At 45.1% G+C, this 20,262-nt stretch overlaps 1 protein-coding gene across 14 annotated transcripts in view; it reads left to right on the forward strand.

Moving 5' to 3' along the window:
* The window catches only part of TACC1 (transforming acidic coiled-coil containing protein 1), a 125,527-nt gene that overhangs the window by 2,433 nt on the left and 102,832 nt on the right, over positions 1-20,262 (forward strand). For 10 of the 14 annotated variants that reach the window (XM_069572979.1, XM_069572988.1, XM_069572966.1 and 7 more), the window contains exon 2: positions 12,324-12,427. The exons of the other annotated variants lie outside the window; for them this stretch is intronic. In XM_069572979.1, coding sequence (XP_069429080.1) covers positions 12,375-12,427 — 53 coding nt within the window. In that variant the 5' untranslated portion in view covers positions 12,324-12,374. The remainder of the gene's footprint in view (positions 1-12,323; positions 12,428-20,262) is intronic. 14 annotated transcript variants of the gene reach the window in all.

Below are 20,262 nucleotides of genomic sequence, written 5' to 3' on the forward strand. Positions count from 1 at the left end.
AACTGAGGTGACTGAGCTTGCATGCCCTTCTATGAAAAGGACTTGAGCACGGGTGGGTTTTGGTGCCCGCAAGCATCTTGGAACTAGTCCGGGGGGCAGGGGGAGCCAAGGGATGACTATACATTTGTTTCTCTTGGAGTATGATTCTCAAGCTGTGGTCTAAAGACCTCAGTGCCCTTTCTAAGGGACATGGGGTCCCTCTGGGGAGGAGTTCAACAAGTGGGTGCTCCAGGAGCCTCCTCTTCCCTCTCCCAACAAAGCAGCTCTGTCTTCACCTGACTGTTAAGGGGCTGAGTCGAAAGCAAGTTTTGAAATCAATGTTCAGAACTGCTAACCTGGGACAGGTAATGTTGTGTCTCGGGAGAAAATAACTGCTTACAGGATGGGGTTGATTTACAGAGGGGTTTCCAGCTTGGCCTTGTCTGGGCTCTCACTTGCCTCTCCGCATCACCTTCTACTTAATAACCATCTCCCGCCCTGGGAAACTCACAGGTGTCGTGTGCCAGGCAGGCTTGGGGGTGACCCCTTCTGTCTCAGGCAGCTGGTCCTCAGGTTCAGGGACGAATAAGGGACAGGGCCCCATAGAGCGTATATGACAACCCGGGCTCTCTCTGAATCTTCTCGGAATGTGACCTTCTCGGTTCTACTCACAGTGATGGACTGTACGATCAATACTCATAATAGCTCTTATTGATCTCCCTTAATGATGACAGCTTCCTTATTGAGCCCAGCGCTGTGCTGAGCACACATATGCTCACGCAATCCCCACAAAAGCCCTGGAAGGCAGTTTCTGCCTGTTCCCCTGCTCTACTGGTGAGCACGTGTGGGTGAAGATGTGTGACTTGACTAAGGGTGCCCAGCCAGTTAATGTTGAGGTTGGACTTGGAGCCCCTCGCCCAAGTCTGAGCCACCCTGCCTTGAATATTTTTGCAGCCCCCTTTGACAGAGGTGAGAAGGACATTGTTGTTAGTAGGGTGTTTCTTTCATGTTTTGGTAAGGGATGCCCCCTGGGAATAGGCTGGGAGAAATGGGGCTAGGACAGAACATTCTACGGAGGAAGGGTGCTGCTGTGAACACAGAGAGTCGGAATTCTTGTGCAAACTGTGTCCCTGGGAAACGTCACCTCTCTTAGGAGAGGGAATATAGTTTGGTGGGCAAGAGCCAGCTCTGTAGCTAGACTCCCTGGCCTCAAATCTCTGCTCTGCCCCAGATCAGCTAGATTCTCTAATGCAAATTTCCAAAATAATATTTCGTGTAGAGAGATGATAATAATGGTACTTATATTATAATAACGTTATGAGAGAATGACTTAGTCCACATAAAACATTTAAAACTGTGTCTGGCACATAGTAAGGACTCAATAAATATGTTACTATGGAGACTTTCCTGGTGGATCAGTGGTTATGACTTCGCCTTCCAATGTGGGTTTGATCCCTGGTCAGGCAGCTAAGATCCCTCACACCTCATGGCCAAAAAACCAAAACATGAACAGAAGCAATATTGTAACAGATTCAATAAAGACTTTAAAAATGTCCACATCAAGAAAATCTTTTTTAAAAAATATGTTATTATGTGTAAAAGAGTTTGGATTAACCTTAGGTAAAGTGGTTGGGTGGCAGGCTGGAAAGAAGAAGTAGCTAGCATTTGAAAAAATCAACACCAACAATTTCAACTGTGAGCTGGGGGTGGGGATGGGGTGTTTACCCAGACCCAGGGTCCCTGAGAGACAGCTTACAACCTGCGAGAAAAAGCTTAAATGTTCTCTTGGAAGTTTAATAAAACTGGAATAACTAGTCTTCAGAATTGGACTTGCCAAATTGGATTCTTTGATTAAATGAAGTTTACCTTATTTATATTTGGAGTTATGGAAATCAGTCTCACCTCTGACCTATTGTTATTTCTGAAGAAAAAAAAAGAACCAAAAAAACAGCTTGCTTGTAAATACCATTGGCTGAACCACTTGTACTTTTGGAAGGATGACTCTAAGATTTCAAGCTGAGATATAAAATTTAAGAGCTAAATATAGCTGATAAAAGAAAAAAAAAAAAAAACAACCCAGGAAGGGATCATGACTTACAAAAGAATTTTGTGGTTTTTCTCAGAGGATAAATCTGTGAGCGCCGCCTAAGTTTAGACTAAGTTTGCAATGATTTTGAGAGTAGCATGCACCCGTTTGCCTACCCTTACTGGAAGTAAAAGTGGGCAGGAAATAAACTGGGGGACTGCCATTTATTGAGCACTTACTATGAGTCATGCTTTGTACTAAGTGCTTCATACACAGCATCTCATGTTTAATCCCTACCTCTCCCTATCAGGGGATTACAGTTGATCCTTAAGCAATACAGGTTTGAGCTGCGTAAGTCCCTATAAGAAAATGAAAGTCAATCAATCGTGTGTGACTCTTTGCAACTCCATGGACTGTAGTCTATGAAATTCTCCAGGCCAGAATACTGGAATGGGTAGTTTTTCCTTTCTCCAGGGGATCTTCCCAACCCAGCGATCGAACTCAGGTCTCGTACATTACAGGTGGATTCTTTACCAGCTGAGTCACAAGGGAAGCCCAAGAATACTGGAGTGGGTAACCTATCCCTTCTCCAGCAGATCTTCCCAACCCCGGAATCAAATTGGAGTCTCCTGTTGGTGGATTCTTTACCAACTGAGCCATCAGGGAAGCTATCACAGTTACGACCCTACCTGGGGCTGGTTGAATCCACAGATTCGGAATCTTGGATATGGAGGGCTGACTCTGTGGAGGGTGGTGGTCCTGAACTCCCCCCATGGTGTTCAGGGGTTAACAGTACTACAGTTATCCCCAGTTTACAAATGAGGATAATGAGGCTTGGAGAAGGAAATAATGTGCACAGAAGCACTCAGCTGCTGAGCCCTGGGTGGGAGTTCTAACTCAGGATGTCTGGGTGTGGGTGTGAGGGGTTAACTCTGCTTCCCTGGTGGCTCAGACCGTAAAGAATCTGCCTGCAATGCCGGTGACCTGGGTTCGATCCCTGGGTTGGAAAGGTCCCCTGGAGAAGGGAATGGCAACCCACTCCAGTATTCTTGCCTGGAGAATCCCATGGACAGAGGAGCCTGGCAGGCCACAGTCCATGGAGTCACAAGAGTCGAACACAGCTGAGCGACTGTGATTCACATTCATTTATGGCAAATGGAATCCTCCTGGATTTTAGCCCGTTCTGTCTGCCTGAGGAGGGCTGTATTTGGAAAGGGATGGAGGAAGCAGTTACTCACAGCCTTCTTAGGCAGATGGAGAGCAGAGGTCAGAGAATGCAAAGGTGCCTGACAGAAGAGGCCCAGCGCAGCTGCAATCCCAGCCAGCAGACGGTGTCAGACTACCAGGGGTGGGGTAACTTCTGGATGCAGGGCTTTTTTTTTTAGGGTAATCTCCTTTACTTGGGCTTCCCTGATAACTCAGTTGGTAAAAAATCCACCCGCAATGCAGGAGACCCCGGTTTGATTCCAGGGTTGGGAAGATCTGCTGGAGAAGGGATAGGCTACCCACTCCAGTATTCTTGGGCTTCCCTTGTGGCTCAGTTGGTAAAGAATCCACCTGCAATGTGGGAGACCTGGGTTCGATCCCTGGGTTGAAAAGATCCCCTGGAGGAGGAAAGGCTACCCACTCCAGTATTCTGGCCTGGAGAAATCCATGGACTGTACAGTCCATGGGGTCGCAAAGAGTCGGACACGACTGAACGACATTCACTCCCTAATCTCCTTTACTTCGGGCTTCCCTGGTTGCTCAGACAGTAAAGAATTCGCCTGCAGTGCAGGAGACTCGGGTTTGATCCCTGGTTTGGGAAGATCCCCTGGAGTAGGAAATGGCAGCCCACTCCAGTATTCTTGCCTGGAGAATCCCATGGACAGAGGAGCCTGGCGGGCTACAGTCCATAGGGCTGCAGAGAGTCGGACACAACTGAAGCGACTTAACACGCACGCAGAATTAGGGGCGAAAGAGGAATCTGTTGTATCTCCCAGCCCACCCAAGATAGGGGACTGGGGGTTGGGGGAGGTAACACTTTCTGCACTTTCAGCCCTGGAGAGTCTCCTGGCTTCACCTTCTATCTTCAAAAGGAGGTTCCATGAAACAGAAGCAGACAGGAGTGGTTGAAAAAGCAGCCAGAGAGCAGAACAGAATGCCCCAAGGCAGCAGGGGAAGGTTTGGTGTCTGCTCCTTGGTCAGGACCCTTGGAACTTTCCACAGTTTTGCTTTCTGGCTAATGATTACCAGCTGCGTGGGACTGGCAGCCTCCTCTATGCTGGGCCAGCCAGCCTAGAGGCCTGAGGCCACTAGAGTTTTCTTCAGGAACAGGCGGACTTGCCCTGGAGCGCTGACTCCCCCGTGGTTGAGGGGCTGGCCTCTCCCCGTTGGTTGTCCAGAGCCCCTTCTTGTTCTTCCGACCTCGGGCTTCCTTTTCCAGCCTCCCCGGCCGGCTCCTTTCCCAGGAGATGCTCTGGGCCGCGTGCAGTGCGATGCCCGCCCAGATCTGTGGGACATCCCAGAGAAGAGAAGCAAGGAAAGAAACAGCTGTGGGACTTCAGGCACGTTTGGATCTGCCTTAGCCTGGGAAGGCGATCAGTCTGCTTCTGGAACCGTGAGCCTCAGATCCCCGAAAGGGCTCTCAGAGGCTTCCTGGTCCAAACCCTTCATTGTGGGGACTTCCGTGGTGGTCCAGCGGTTAGGACTCCGGGCTTCCGAGGCAGGGGGCGTGGGTTCATCTCTGGTTGGGGAATGAAGATCCCACAAGCCCTGCAGCATGGCTAAAAAAAAAAAAAAAAGACAAAAAAAACCCCAACTCATTTTACAGTTGAGGAGACCATTTCCTGTGGAGGAGAGCTTGGACCCACAAAACCAGCCTGCTGGACGGGTGGTCTGGAAGAGGGTTACAGTATCTCAGGTGCTGGATGTTTCCGTGGGCCCCCAAGTCCCCTCCCACCCCCTTCTCCACTCTCCTCTGCATCCGGGAGGCTGACCCGAATGGCTCCTTTGCAGCTGGCTGCTAGTTCAGGTTCAGCCAACCGAGGCCTCAGGCGGGAGGCCAGAGGGAAGAGAGAGGGACGCGAAGGCATTTATTCCCCTTGCTCCCTTTCCTGCTGTGTCGCCCGGGCTGGCCATGTCCCCTGACACTCCTGTCAGTGGCCCTCTCCCCACAGCTCTGTCCCTCCCACCCCCGCAGGCCCAGGGCGGCGGCGTCTCCCTGACTGTACCCACCTGGAGAACAGCCCTGTCTCCTGTCTCCTGACTGCTCAAGGCCTTTGTAAACAGTCCGTTTATTAAGCTCTCCAATTGGAGAGTGTTACCCTGCCACGTTCTGGCAGATAAAAGAGGCTTTGTGTACTAGAGAAAGAAAAGTCTATAGGAAAGGAAGATGAAATTTAGCAAGAGGGTGGGTTTGTTTCCTGAGGCTGCCGTGAGAAATGATCATGAACTTGGAGGCTTAAAACAACAGGCGTGGGCTTCCCTTGTGGTTCAGCGGATAAGAATCCACCCGCCAATGTGGAAGATACAGGTTCGATCCCTGGTGCAGGAAGATCCCATATGCCACAGAGCAACTAAACTCGTGCCCCGCAATTACTGAGCCTGTGCTCTAAAGCCCGTGGTCCGCACACAACAGGAGAAACCACTGCAATAGAGGCCCATACCCTGCAGCTAGAGAGTAGCCCCCCACCCACTACAACTAGAGAAATAGCCTGTGCAGCAATGAAGACCCAGCACAGCCAAAAGCAAGATAAATAAATAAGATTGCAATACAAAACAAAAACAGGCAGTTAATATCTCAAGGTTCTGCAGGCCAGAAGTCCAGCCTCAGCATCACTGGGCAGAAATCAAGGCATCATCAGGGCCATGTTCACTCCAGCCTGTCTAGGAGAGGATGATTCATGTGGGCTGGAGTTGAGTATTTCCCTTCCCAGATCAGTTAGACTCTGATCATAGCAGGGTAGACTCTGGTTAACTAGTTTTTGCTGAAGACTCACAGAATTCAAAGGCAAGGGGGAAATGGGGGCAGGGCAGAAGTATGGGATTCACATATCAGTTCAATTCAGTCTCTCAGTCGTGTCTAACTCTTTGCGACCCCATGGACCGCAGCATGCCAGGCCTCCCTGTCCATCACCAACTCCCGGAGTTCACTCAAACTCATGTCCATCGAGTCGGTGATGCCATCCAGCCATCTCATCCTCTGTCATCCCCTTCTCCTCCTGCCTTCAATCTTTCCCAGCATCAAGGTCTTTTCCAATGAATCAGCTCTTCGCATGAGGTGGCCAAAGTATTGGAGCTTCAGCTTCAGCATCAGTCCTTCCACTGAATATTCAGGACTGATTTCCTTTAGGATGGACTGGTTGGATCTCCTTGCAGTCCAAGGGACTCTCAAGAGTCTTCTCCAACCCCACAGTTCAAAAGCATCAATTCTTTGGTGCTCAGCTTTCTTTATAGTCCAACTCTCACATCCATGCATGACTTCACTATCACTGAAAGATTGACATACGCACACTACTATTTTTAAACCAGATAACCAACAAGGACCTACTGGATAGCACAGGGAACTCTGCTCCACATTCTGTAACAACTTAAATGGAAAAAAATTTGAAAAAGAATAGATATATGTGTATGTATAACTGAATCACTTTGCTATACACGTGAAACTAACATAACATTGTTAATCAACGATACTCCAATATAAATTAAAACTTGGAAAAGAAGAACGGAATTCTCTGGCGTGTTTCAGATGGTTTCCTGCCCCCTACCTTTGCTGGAAGCCTAAGGGGATTTTCTCCGTAGGAGTCTGGTTGAGCTCCTGGAGGTAAATCTCACAATGCTGGGTCCCCTCGGAGTTTTAGCCCTTCCGAGTTGTCCATACTGAGCCCCCCATGATGCGTCAGTGACTGTTCATCCCAGCGTGATTTCCGTGGTGGTTCTGATTGTGTATTTCTGCTCTGCTAAGTGGTGACTTTCTGCCTTCCCTTGTACGTCTCTTCAGCCCTGGCTGCAGTGGTTTGCGCTCTGTCCTCCCCTCCTCTTATGAATCCCAGACAAGTTACTGCCTTTTCAGTCTGTTTATCTTTTTACTTGTTGTTAGGACAGAGTGGTGACCTCCAAGCTCTCTATATGCAGAAATGGAAAACTCCACACATGTGTTGACTTGCTTCACAGAAACATCATTCAGTCACTGGGGGATACATGTTGCTGAGAAGCCCTTTCAGCCCCCAGACTCTCTAGTTCTCTTATCTTTGAGCCCGGCAGCTGGCCGTCACACTCATGTTCCACCCTGAAGCCAGCAGACTTGTCACCAGATGAAACACCATAGGAGGCAAAATGCTGGCAGGTGTGATGGGGACAGCAAGATTGTGGAAGAGCCCAGCCAAGGGACATCATGGGTGCGGAGGTCATTTGACTCCAGAGTTGAATCCTAGAACTAGGGGTTGGGGATTAACAGAAGCAAACTATTGTATATAGAATGGGTGAGCAACAAGGTCCTCCTGTACAGCACAGGGAACTATATTCAATACCCTGTGATAAACCATAATGGAAAAGACTATAAAAAAGAATGTGTATATATATATGTGTGTGTATCACTAAATCCCTTTGCTCTACAGTAGAAATTAACAGCACTGTAAATCAGCTACACTTCTGTAAGATTGAAGGAAAGAGTTGAATCCTGGAGCACAAAAGCTAGAATGCTCCCCAAAAAAACAAAACCAAAAAAAAAAAACCACCATGGACTTCTCTGGCGGTCCAGTGGTTAAGACTCTGTGCTTTCAACGCAAAGGGCATGGACTCAATCTCTGGCTGGGGAACTAAGATCCACATGGCATGTGACATGGCCAGTAGACAAAAACAAAACGAAAATCTGAATACCCTCAGAAATTACCTGAATCCACCACCTTGTTTTACAGATGAGGGAAGTGAGGTCTGGACAGGGGAATGTCCTTACTCACAGCCGGTCTGTGGAGGGTCCAGGAGAAGACTGGAAGTCTCAGCATTCAGTGTGAGGGCTTTGCCACTTCCGCACGGGCACAGCTCCTCCCCGGTGCCCTCCTCTGAGCAGTCTTTGCGTACTCTTTGTAGGATTGCTACCCCAGTTAGTCCCACCTAATAGAAGCTGGTGGGCAGCAGGAATGCACTGGATGTCAAGTGTATGTTACTACGTGGAAGGAGGAAGCAGTGCTGAGGGTTGTGGCCGATTAGTGACCCAGCCAACATGAGGGGAGCAGGCTGAGGCAGAGGGGAGGCCACACACAGCTCCCTTCATTGAGAAAGCCTTGCTATGGAAACAAGTCAGCCTGGCTAAACAATGCATTGAGGATGTGGTGGATACGCATTCTGCTACAAGTTCTTTATCTCATCACACACTAGTGTGATGATCTCTGGATAGAGGACAACTGGAAGGGCATCACTTCACTGCTGATTAAGCAAACCACCCCCTCAAATAGGTCATATTGACAGAAGAATACATCAGAGAAGACAATAGTCCCGCTGTCCAGAGTGCATCTATTGGTAGAGTTCTGATCTGGAGCTACTCTTTAAGACTGAATGGCGTTGAGTAAAATGATTGACAGGCAGATGTTAACTAAATATAGGAAAGTTAATTTAAACACTATGAGGGAGTGATTTTTTAAAAATAACTTTCATCTTTTACAACAGTTTCAGAAAAATTGTTGAAGGGAGTGCAGACTGTTCCAATATAACCCACCTCCCAAATCCCCTGTTGTTATCATCTAACAACTGTGTGAGGCGTACATGGGCTTCCCAAGTGGTCCTAGTGGTAAAGAACACTCCTGCCAATACAGGAGATGGATGAGATGCAGGCTTGATCCCTGGGTCAGGAAAATCCTCTGGAGAAGGGCGTGGCAACCCATTCCAATATTCTTGCCTGGAAAATTCCATGGACAGAGGAGCCTGGAGGGCTACCGTCCATAGGGTTACAGAATTGGACACAACTAAAGTGACTCAGCATGCACGCCCGTGGTGCATATGTAACAATTTTTTAAAATATTTTTTTATGTCAACCATTTTTTAAACGTCCTTATTGAATTTGTTGTAATATTTCTTCTATTTTTATGTTTTGGTTTTTGGGCCTTGAAACACGTGGAATCTTAGTTCCCCAACCTGTACCCCCTGCAATTGGAAGGTGAAGTCTTAACTAGTGGACTGCCATGAACCAATATGGATACATCATTATTATTAACTAAAGTCTATAGGTCATTTAGATTTCATTAGTTTTTGCCTAATGTCCACTTTCTGTTCCCAAGATTGAATAGGACAGCCTTCAGACAGTGATGGTACAGGTCGGACTAAGTCTCTGCTGAGCTAACGTGAAGCTCTAAAGCAAAGACTGGCAGAGAGACTGCCCACATTGGGCTGGAATGGCCAGGAGTTTGTACCCCCACCTTGCTCAGCCATTGACTGGGGGCTGCCAGAGAAGGCTGATAGCTCAGAAGCCCAGGTGTTTGCAGCAACATGGATGGAGCTAAGAGTGTCATACTGAGTGAAGTCAGTCAGAGAAAGAGAGATATTGTATGATATCCCTTAAATGTGGAATCTAAAAGGAAATGATACAAATGAACTTATCTACAAAACAGAAACAGACTTACAGACTTGGAGAATGCATGTATGGTTACCAGGGGGGCAGGATGGGGGATGGGATGGTTAGGGAGTTGGGGGTGGACATGTACACACTGCGATATGTGAAATGGATCACCAACAAGGACCTACTGTGTAGCACGGGGAACTCTGCTCAGTGCAATGTGGCAGCCTGGATGGGAGGGGAGTCTGGGGGAGAATGGAGGCATGTGTGTGTATGGCTGAGTCACTCTGCTGTGCACCTGAAACCATCACAACATTGTGAATCAGCTATATCGAAATATAAAAGGCTTTTGTTTAAGTTAAGATAATAAATGTTTTGTTTAGCCAGATTGTATATAAAGGGGAAAAAAAAAATCCTGGGCAGACTCTGAAAGCAATAACAGCTGGATGTTAGCAGCTACCCATATTTCTTGATATGCTGTGTCCTCAGTTGCTCAGTTGTAGACTGTAGCCCCCCAGGCTCCTCTGTCCAGGGAATTTTCTAAGCAAGAATACTGGAATGGGTTGCCATTTCCTCCTCCAGGGGATCTTTCCAATCCAGGGATGAAACCCGCGTCTCTCGTATCTCCTACATTAGCAGGCGGATTCTTTACCACTGTGCCACCAGGGAAGCCCACATTCCTTGATGCTGGGTTGCTAAATCCATTTTTCACAGGAGTCTGAGTGTTGCAACTCTTTGTCTGCCAGAAAGACCTTTGCAGTTTCCAAGGAGAAGTTGGCTGACCATTGGTCAGGAATCTTGAGCAGAGGTGGTCTCGTTCGCCTCTTTCAGCTCTTGGGCCCCACAACGAGCTGCTTTGATCCTGAAGACTCAAGGATTCCATTTCTCATATTCATTCCACCTTGCTCAGGCCCCTGTCTCTCTTCTTACACTTGCTAGCTTATGCGCTGCTCTGTCCTAGAGGTAAGATCAGGGACCAAGCATATTCATGGAGGATGGAAACTATGACACCCACTCTGTTGCCCACACCTTCTTAGACTCCAGATGCTCAAGAAAAGGCAGGGGTTGAGGGTAGATTACAGTACCAATAGCAACGTGGAGTGTAGGTAAAAAGCTGTGAGTACCAGCAAGAAAAAGTTGAAAAATTCAAAGCTAAGACTACACAGGCCAGATCTTGTTTGGAAGTGTCCCGTGCCTTGAACATGAAAAACTGAGGAACAATAGCACTCCCTTCTGAGTTGTGCATATGCCACACCTGGCAAGGCAGGATACTTTTATTTTCTTCCATCTTAACTCCTATGGGTGCCCCTGGATTTTTATCTGCAGATGTGGAATCACTGCAGTGCAACTCTGGTCTTTCAACCTGCAGGAAAGTGGAAAACTTCCCGAAGAAAGTGTGGCTCTGATGCTTTGTTCTACCCGTGTTACTTTTTCTTTAATTTAACTTATTTAGAAGGTTAAAAGCCTGTTTTATTCTTGCAACTTGGCAGCCCTGCCTGGCTCACAAATGTCCTAAGATAAACAAGCAAGATCTGTACATAACCTCTTAGGACAGTCTTAGCTTCTGAGCCAAAAGGACTTTTAATATTTACTTTGTTTCTCTTTAAAGATTTCCTTTTAATGTTTGTTTCTGCTTTGAAGTATTTTCAGATTCCATAGACCCTGTTTGTTTTGCCCAGCCAGAGAATAGACTTTTTTTTTCTTATATTCATTCTGCTATTTTTATACAGTGAACCATGCATACTGATTTGACTCCAAAGGTTCACATATGAAAGTGCTTCCTTGAACCCAGACCCTCAGGACTTTTGCCAGGCTTCTCATTTTCATGTCTGCTTTGTTATTTTTTGGTGGAATAACTAAAGTAAAAACCTGCTGGGTCAGGGGGTGGAAATAAAGTATTGGTGGATGAACTCTTCTGACCTTCCACTCCCAGGACCAGACAGTGGGGTGGGAGGTGGGAGGTGGTGGTGTAGTCATTCAGTCATGTCCGACTCTTTTTCAACCCCATGGACTGTAGCCCACTAGGCTCCTCTGGAGTGGGTTGCCATTCCCTTCTCCAAGGGATCTTCCCGACCCAAGGATCAAACCTGCGTCTCCTGCTTGGCCGGCGGATTCTTTACCACTGAGCCACCAGGGAAGCCCAATGGAGTGGGAATCCATGTTTAAATACCCAATGGCTATTCCAGGTCACTACCCCAAAATTACATGAGACCCAGAAAAGGCCTAAGAGTTAATATTCCAAGAAGATACTTATGGTTACTGAATCCAGGATGTTTGAATTAGAGGCAGTTTCTGTCTCTGAACACAATACCAAAGCACAAAAAAATACTCTGCCTAAAAAGTAAATCAATAAAAAGCCCACAAAGCTTGCAGTGTCCCTGAAGCATTATATAGGACTAGAAATGGCAACTAAGTGAAATTTTTTAAAAAGAAGAAGGTTTTTATGTGCGTTCATTCCTCTCCCTCAGAATACGGATTGAAACCGTGAACAGCTTCTTCCGCAGGAGACCAAGGTCACAGGTCTGAAGAACGAGCTCTCTTCTGGAAACTTTCCGCTTATGATGGATGACACTTGCTTCACCTTGAAATAGGGGAACACTTTCTCCCCCACTCCCCCACTTTTTTTTTGCTAGCACAGCGTGTTGGAGAACAGTCACACCAAGTGGCTGTTGAATTACAGAGGAATTGCTGAGAAGTCACCTTGGGCGAAGGGCATTTGGCTGTAAACTTGCACTGAAAAGTTACCTTGTGAGTCAGCATGTGACTTCCGCCTGACTTAATTTTCTTCAGTCCCAAGGGTTCCAAGCCACAGGAAAAAAGGTCCTGGTCTGGGCTGCTGGCATGTTCATTCTTCAGAATCAATTGGGAATCAGTTCAAAGACAAATCAGCAAAGGTAACCTCTCCCTTTGATACTGAGGCTATATGGGAGGGCTCTTAAAGTAAAATGTTTTATTTTTGAATCAAAATAACAGCCGTGTAATCTTTGTATTTGGATTAGGTGTGAATGAAGGAGATAAGGATTGAGGGAGGAACAGAGGACTGTGCAGGGATCGGCAAATCTGCCTCCGGGTTCCAACCTTGGCTCTGTCTCTTGACCTTGGGCAAGTTGCTGGTGCACCAGGGCCTTGGCTGACTTATACTAAAAAAAAGAAGGTGGAACTAGATGGCCTCTAAAAGCCTTTCCAGCTCTGTTTCAGGAATCAGCCTCTTACTTTTTCATTTTTGTTCTGTTTAGGCCAAAACAATGATGCAAGGTGGAATCAGGATGTAGATTTGCAAGAAGGTCATCTTTAAAAATTTTATTTAAAAAATTTATTTTTAATGAATATAGTTGATTTACAATGTTGTATTAATTTCTGCTATACAACAAAGTGAATCAGTTACACTGTTGTGTATATATATAAATATATATGTGAGTGGTATATATACATATATCACATATATATATCATATATATACAAATGAGTGGTATATATACACATATCCACTCATTTTGAGACTCTTTTCCCACATAGGTCTTTACAGCATTGAGTTCCCTGTGTTGTTCAGTAGTCCTTATTAGTTATCTATTTTACATCCAGTAGTGTGTATATGTGGAGAAGGCAATGGCACCCCACTCCAGGACTCTTGCTTGGAAAATCCCATGGATGGAGGAGCCTAGTAGGCTGCAGTCCATGGGGTCTCGAAGAGTTGGACACGACTGAGAGACTTCACTTTCACTTTTCACTTTCATGCATTGGAGAGGGAGATGGCAACCCACTCCAGTGTTCTTGCCTGGAGAATCCCAGGGACGGGGGAGCCTGGTGGGCTGCCGTCCATGGGGTCGCACAGAGTCGGACACAACTGAAGCGACTTAGCAACCGCAGCAGCAGCAGTGTGTATATGTGTGTACATGTCAATCCCAACCTCCCAATTTATCCCTCACTCTACCTCTTTCCCCTTTGGTAACCATAAGTTTGTTTTCTACATCTGTGACTCTAATAAGTTCACTTGTACCACTTTTTTAGATTCCACATACTAGCGATATCTTATGATATTTGTCTTTCTTGCAAGAGGGTCGGTCATCTTGAGGCTGGTAGCAGGCTTCAGGCAATTCTCACCTCATCCAGTATGTTTGCAAAGACGAACTGAGATTAAGACAGGCTTCAAGGTAGGCATTTATATATACTTGTCAGATGAGTGAGTGAATCAGTCAGTCAGGATAGCACCGAGGGAGAAGGCAATGGAAGCATTCCATTCAGTTCAGTTCAATTCAGTGGCTCAGTCGTGTCCGACTCTGCGACTCCATGGACTGCAGCACGCCAGGCTTCCCTGTCCATCACCAACTCCCGGAGCTTGCTCAAACTCATGTCCATTGAGTTGCTGGTGCCATCCAACCATCTCATCCTCTGTCATCCACTTCCTCTCCTGCTTTCAATCTTTCCCAGCTTTAGGGTCTTTCCAAATGAGTCAGCTCTTCACATCAGGTGGCCAAAGTATTGGAGTTTCAGTTTCAGCATCAGTCCTTCCAGTGAATATTCAGGACTAATTTCCTTTGGGATGGACTGGTTGGACCTCCTTGCAGTCCAAGGGACTCTCAAGAGTCTTCTCCAACACCACAGTTCAAAAGCATCAGTTCTTCGGCGCTCAGCTTTCCTTATAGGCCAACTCTCACATCCATACATGACCACTGAAAAAACCATAGCTTTGACAAGATGGACCTTCGTTGGCAAAGTTGTGTCTCTGCTTTTTAATATGTGTTAGCATTCCATTGGAGGAAGTTTATTTGGAATAAGGCATAGATTTGCTTGGGCTTCCCAGGTGGCTCAGATGGTAAAGAATCTGCCTGCAATGCAGGAGATGCAGGTTCAACCCCTGGGTTGGGAAGATCCCCTGGAGAAGGAAGTAGCAACCCATTCCAGTATTCTTGCCTGGGAAATCCCACGGACAGGGGAGCCTGGCGGGCTACAGTCCATGGGGTCGCAAAAGTGCTGGACATGACTTAGGGACTAAACGACAAATAACAACAAATAGATTTGCTTAGCAGTGATGCCTGGGAAGAAGTTTTATGGAGAGGTTCAGCCAGAGCTGAACTTCAGGCCTGGAAATATGAAGGTTAAGACTAGCTTACATAGCACTGTTTATATATAGAACAAAATGGGGTGATTACTGGTAGCCTGCCTAGTACGATAATTCTTACAGCTACAGGAGTTTTAAACTTCAAGACAATGGGACTCTTCTTCTCCCCACTTTAATGACCAGAACATTGATTTGTATTTACCTTGGCTGAGTCTTAGAGAAATCCAAACTAACAGTGGCTAAACTGTATGTAAGTTTATTTTTCACTTACACAAAAGAAATCTGTTGGTAGGCAATTCAGGGCAGGCTTAGAGGTTCTGTGGTGTTATGGATGAGAGTCCTTCCACCTCAAGTTTATATACGGCTGCGTGAACTCAGCTATCTCAACAGCATTCCAGCCAGCAGGGAAAAGAAAGAGCCAAAAAAAAAAACAAACAAACAAAAAAAAATGGTAGGGGGGATCGCCTCCTGTCTTAGTCCATCTGGACTGCTATTACAAAATACCACAGACTGGGTCATTTATAAACAACAAAAATTTATTTCTTACAATTTTGGAGGCTGGATGTCTGAGATCGTGGTACCAGCATGCTGCTTTCCAATGAGGGCCTCTTCCCAATTCATAGCAGTGTCTTCTAGCTGTGTCCTTATGAGGTGGATGGGGCAAAGTATCTCTCTGGAGCTCTATAATAAGGGCACTGACCCCATTCATGAGGGCTCCACCACCATGATTTTAGTGTCTCCCAACGGCTCCCTCTTCTAATACCATCACTTTTGCATGTTCGGATTTTAATATGAATTTTAGGGGGATACGAACATTCAAGCCATAGTACCCTCCCCACTGGCCATGAATGATACTTCTCGGAAGTTGAATTTGACACTTTTGTTGCCATTCCATTGACCAAACTTTAGGTACTTGGTCAAATCTAAGTGCAATAGAGACTGGGAAACATAGTTTTGTTTATAATATCTAAAAACCAGCATTGTTTTCACTTGTTTTAAGAGAGAGGGGGAAAACAGGTATTAGAGAATATTAGTCTCTGTCACCTTGAGAGATTACAAACTTATTACAGTTATGCAATGAACTACTTTGGTACTTATCTCTTAAAACATCTGCAGGGCCCATAGCAAATCATTTTTAGTATTCCAAATGAATAAACGAATCTATATCTTGTGGAGGTGACTTTGATTTTTGAAAGCAGGCCAAAACTGTGATGAGTAAGATGTGTGATAAAGCTGAGAATTACCATTTCATAAGAATGGGCTTTTACTCCTGGATATTATAGGCTCTACTGGGCCTTAGGACCATTCTGACGGAAGTAACTCTAAGGACTTTCCTGGTGGTCCAGTGGTTAAGAATCTGCCTTCTAATACAGGAGACATGGATTCAATACCTGGTCGGGGACTAAGATCCTCCATGCCTTGGGGCAACTGAATCAATGAGCTGTAGCTAGAGAGAAAGCCCACCACCACGATGAAGATTCCACATGCCACAAGGAAAGATCCTGAGTGCTGCAGCTAAGACCTGAAGCGGCTAAAAATAGATTAATTAATATATATATATAAAAAGAAAAGAAACTCTAGAACTTGGATAGGATACATAATGCAATTACCTAAAGGCACTGAAGAAACAGAAATAGTTAGATTCTGGTGCTACATGTTGCTTGGAGAAGAGGAGATGAGGAATCAGACAAGTGGTCTCTGTGGCACAGCTTTTTTTTTTTTTTTTGGCCACACCTGCACCTCAAGGCATTTAGGATCTTAGTTTCCTGGCCAGGGACTGAACCCACACCCCCTGCGCTGGAAGCCTGGAGACTTACCCACTGGACCACCAGGGAAGTCCCTGCTCCCAATGCTTGTGGCACAGGGCGAAGTGTAGTCCACACAGTGGCTTGTGTGATAAAGAGGCATACATGAGAAACTCTCAAGTCCTGCCTGCTTTTCTAAGAGATGAAAGAAGTGAAGTCAGAAAATGATGAATGCTGAAAAAGTGGGGGAACCCAGAAAGTCAAAGAGGAGATCCCCAAACCAAATCACTGACTGACCCTTGAAACACGAGTGCAGAAAACACTCAGAGCAGCTCTGCTACACAGAAGGTCTGCACTCAGACTGGAGCTGCCACCGAAGAAGCAGGGGGTGAAGTTCAAGCCCATTGAGAAAATGATCTGCTGAAATGAAAGAAGAACAACTCTCACCAGTGAAAAGTAATGGAGCCTGAAATCGCCACAACTTTGTATTCATGATGTCCATGATACAGTCCAAAATTAGATATCTAACATACGAAGAACTATTGGGCTTCCCTGGTGGCTCAGATGGTAAAGGATCCACCTGCAGTGCAGGAGACCTGGGTTCAATCCCTAGGTTGGGAAGATCCCCTGGAGAAAAGAATGGTTACCCACTCTAGTATTCTTGCCTGGAGAATTCCATGGACAGAGGGGCCTGGTGGACTACAGTCCATGTGATCGCAGAGTCAGACACAACTGAGTGACTCACACTTTCAGTTTCACTTTTCATGAAGAGCTATTAAGCCACAAGAAAGACATGGAGAAATCTGTAATGCATGTCTTAAGTAAGCCAATCTTCAAAGGCTACATATTGTGTGATTCTAACTATATGATGTTCTGCAACAGGCAGAACTATGGAGACAATAAAAACATAATATCACTGGTTGCCAGGGGAGAGGGAAGGGGAAGGATGAACAGGCAGAGAACAGAGGATGTTTAGAGCAGTGAAACTATTCCGTATGACACAGCAATGGTGGAGACGTGTCATTAGATATTTGCCAAAACTTGTAGGCTACATACCAAGAGTGAACCCTGATGTAAACTATCAACTTTGGGTGACAATGACATGTCAGTGCAGGTTCACTGGTTGTGACATATGTATCACTCTGGAGGGAGGGGGTTGATAGTGGGGAGCCTGTGTGAGTTTGAGGCCAGGGGCCATATATAAACTCTCTGTGCTTTCTGCTCATTTTAACTCTGCACCTAAAACTACTCTGAAAAATAAAGTCCAGTTAAAAAAAAAACAAATAGTTTAAATGCAAAGATAGAAATAGATGAAAACTAGTTAGTTAGTTCAGTCACTCAGTCATGTCCAACTCTTTGCGACCCCACGGACACCACCAGGACCTCCCTGTCCATCACCAAGTTCTGGAGTTCACTCAAACTCATGTCCACTGAGTCGGTGATGCCATCCAACCATCTCATCCTCTGTCATCCTCTTCTCCTTCTGCCTTTAATCTTTCCCAGCATCAGGGTCTTTTCCAATGAGTCAGTTCTTCGCACTAGGTGGCCAAAGTATTGGAGTTTCAGCTTCAACATCAGTCCTTCCAATGAATATTCAGGTCTGATCTCTTTTAGGATGGACTGGTTGGATCTCCTTGCAGTCCAAGGGACTCTCAAGAGTCTTCTCCAAAACCACAATTCAAAAGCATCAATTCTTTGGTGCTCAGCTTTCTTTATAGTCCAACTCTCACATCCATACATTACTACTGGAAAAACCATAGCCTTGACTAAACAGACCGTTATTGGCAAAGTAATGTCTCTGCTTTTCAAAATGCTGTCTAGGTTGGTCATAGCTTTCCTTCCAAGGAGCAAGTGTCTTTTAACTTCATGGCTGCAGTCACCATCTGCAGTGATTCTGGAGCCCAAGAACATAAAGTCTGCCACTGTTTCCATTGTTTCCCCATCTATTTCCCATGAAGTGATGGGACCAGATGCCATGATCTTAGTTTCCTGAATGTTGAGCTTTACGCCAACTTTTCCACTCTCCTCTTTCAGATGGATAGTAAAAGATATATCAATATTAAGCACAGAAGGCTAGAGAGGCTATATTCGTATCAAACAAAAGAGAATTCCAAAAAGAATTTATTACTAAAGATAACAGAATGATGAGTGTTAGTTACTCAAAACGCCATAAAGATCACAGATTTGTCTGTGCTCAATAACAGCTTCAACATACATGCAGCAAAAATGGACATAATTAAAGGTAGAAATAGGCCATCATAACTGGAGATTTTAACGTCTCTCAGAAATTGAATAAACAAACAAAAGTGAGCAAAGACAGAAAATCTTAACCGTATCAGCCACCAGGACCTAATTGGTATTTAGAGAAACACTTCACCCAACAACCGCAAAGTATATACGCAAGTGCACACTGTGGGTTTATCAGGATAGATTATATTCTGGACCATAAACAAGTCTCGGTAAATTTTGAACGTTTGTCCTCTGACCACAGCAAAATTAAATTAGAAACTAAGAACAATAAGAGAGCGGGGAAAATCCCAAGTATTTGGAAATGAAACAACACCCTTTTAATATTGACTGGTGTGAAGAGGAAATCACAAGAGACAGAAAATATTTTGTACTGAAGGATAACAAAAACACATTTCAAAATTTGTGGGATGTAGCTAACATAGCACTTACAGAGAAATAATTTATAGCTTTGAATGCCTTTAAGAGGAAAAAAAGAAGGGTCTCAAATCACTGATCTAAGTTTCCACCTTTAAAACTAGAAAAAGAGTGGACCAAATTAAACCCAAAGCAATCAGAAGGAAGGAAATTATAAAGATAAGACAGAAATCAATGAAATAGAGAACAGAAAAAAGAAAACCAGTAAAACCAAAGGCCCGTCATTTGAAAAAGTTAATAGGATTGGTAAATTTCAAGCTTGGCTGACAAACAAGAAGAAAAGAAATTGCCAATATCAGTAATGAAAGAAGATGTTGCTATAGATCCCTCAGACATTAAAACAGATCCAAACAACAATCCATTATTAGTAGTATGAACAAATTTATGCCTTTAAATGTGATCCTAAGGACTTCCCCAGCAGTCCAGTGGTTAAGAATCTGCTTATCAATACAGATATTGTACAGAAAAAGCTAAAGGGATGTGGATTCAATCCCAGGTGGTGGAACTAAAATCCCACACGGCAACTAAGCCTATACGCCACGACTACAGAGTCCATTTTAATTAGGTCCCATTTGTTTATTTTTGCTTTGATTTCCAATATTCTGGGAGGTGGATCATAGAGGATCCTGCTGTGATTTATGTCTGAGAGTGTTTTGCCTGTGTTCTCCTCTAGGAGTTTTATAGTTTCTGGCCTTACATTTAGATCTTTAATCCATTTTGAGTTTATTTTTGTGTGCGGTGTTAGAAAGTGATCTAGTTTCATTCTTTTACAAGTGGTTGACCAGTTTTCCCAGCACCACTTGTTAAAGAGATTGTCTTTACTCCATTGTATATTCTTGCCTTCTTTGTCAAAGATAAGGTGTCCATATGTGTGTGGATTTATCTCTGGGCTTTCTATTTTGTTCCATTGATCGATATGTCTGTCTTTGTGCCAAGTAAATCCAGTTTTATCCTGTGGCTTATAAGTTGGCATTTAAATAATTTCCAAAACAGGAAGGATGGTACAGCTCTAAGATAAGCATTGTAGCTTCCCAACTTGTCTACTTTGAAGGGTATTCATTTGGCATGATTACTGGGGGGCGGGGGGTGGGGAATACATGTGAAACATAAGGTTCGTAATCAAGACAGAACTGGGTTTAAACACTGGATATACGACTTACCTCTCTACTTGTCAGTTTCTTCAGCTTAAAGTGGGGTGCACAGTGTAAAAACTAAGGAAATACAGCACAGAAGCTAAGCTCTGTGTGATAGCTCTGGACCT

Source organism: Ovis canadensis, chromosome 26 (genome assembly GCF_042477335.2).
Source record: "Ovis canadensis isolate MfBH-ARS-UI-01 breed Bighorn chromosome 26, ARS-UI_OviCan_v2, whole genome shotgun sequence".
Classification (NCBI taxonomy): Eukaryota; Metazoa; Chordata; class Mammalia; order Artiodactyla; family Bovidae; genus Ovis; species Ovis canadensis.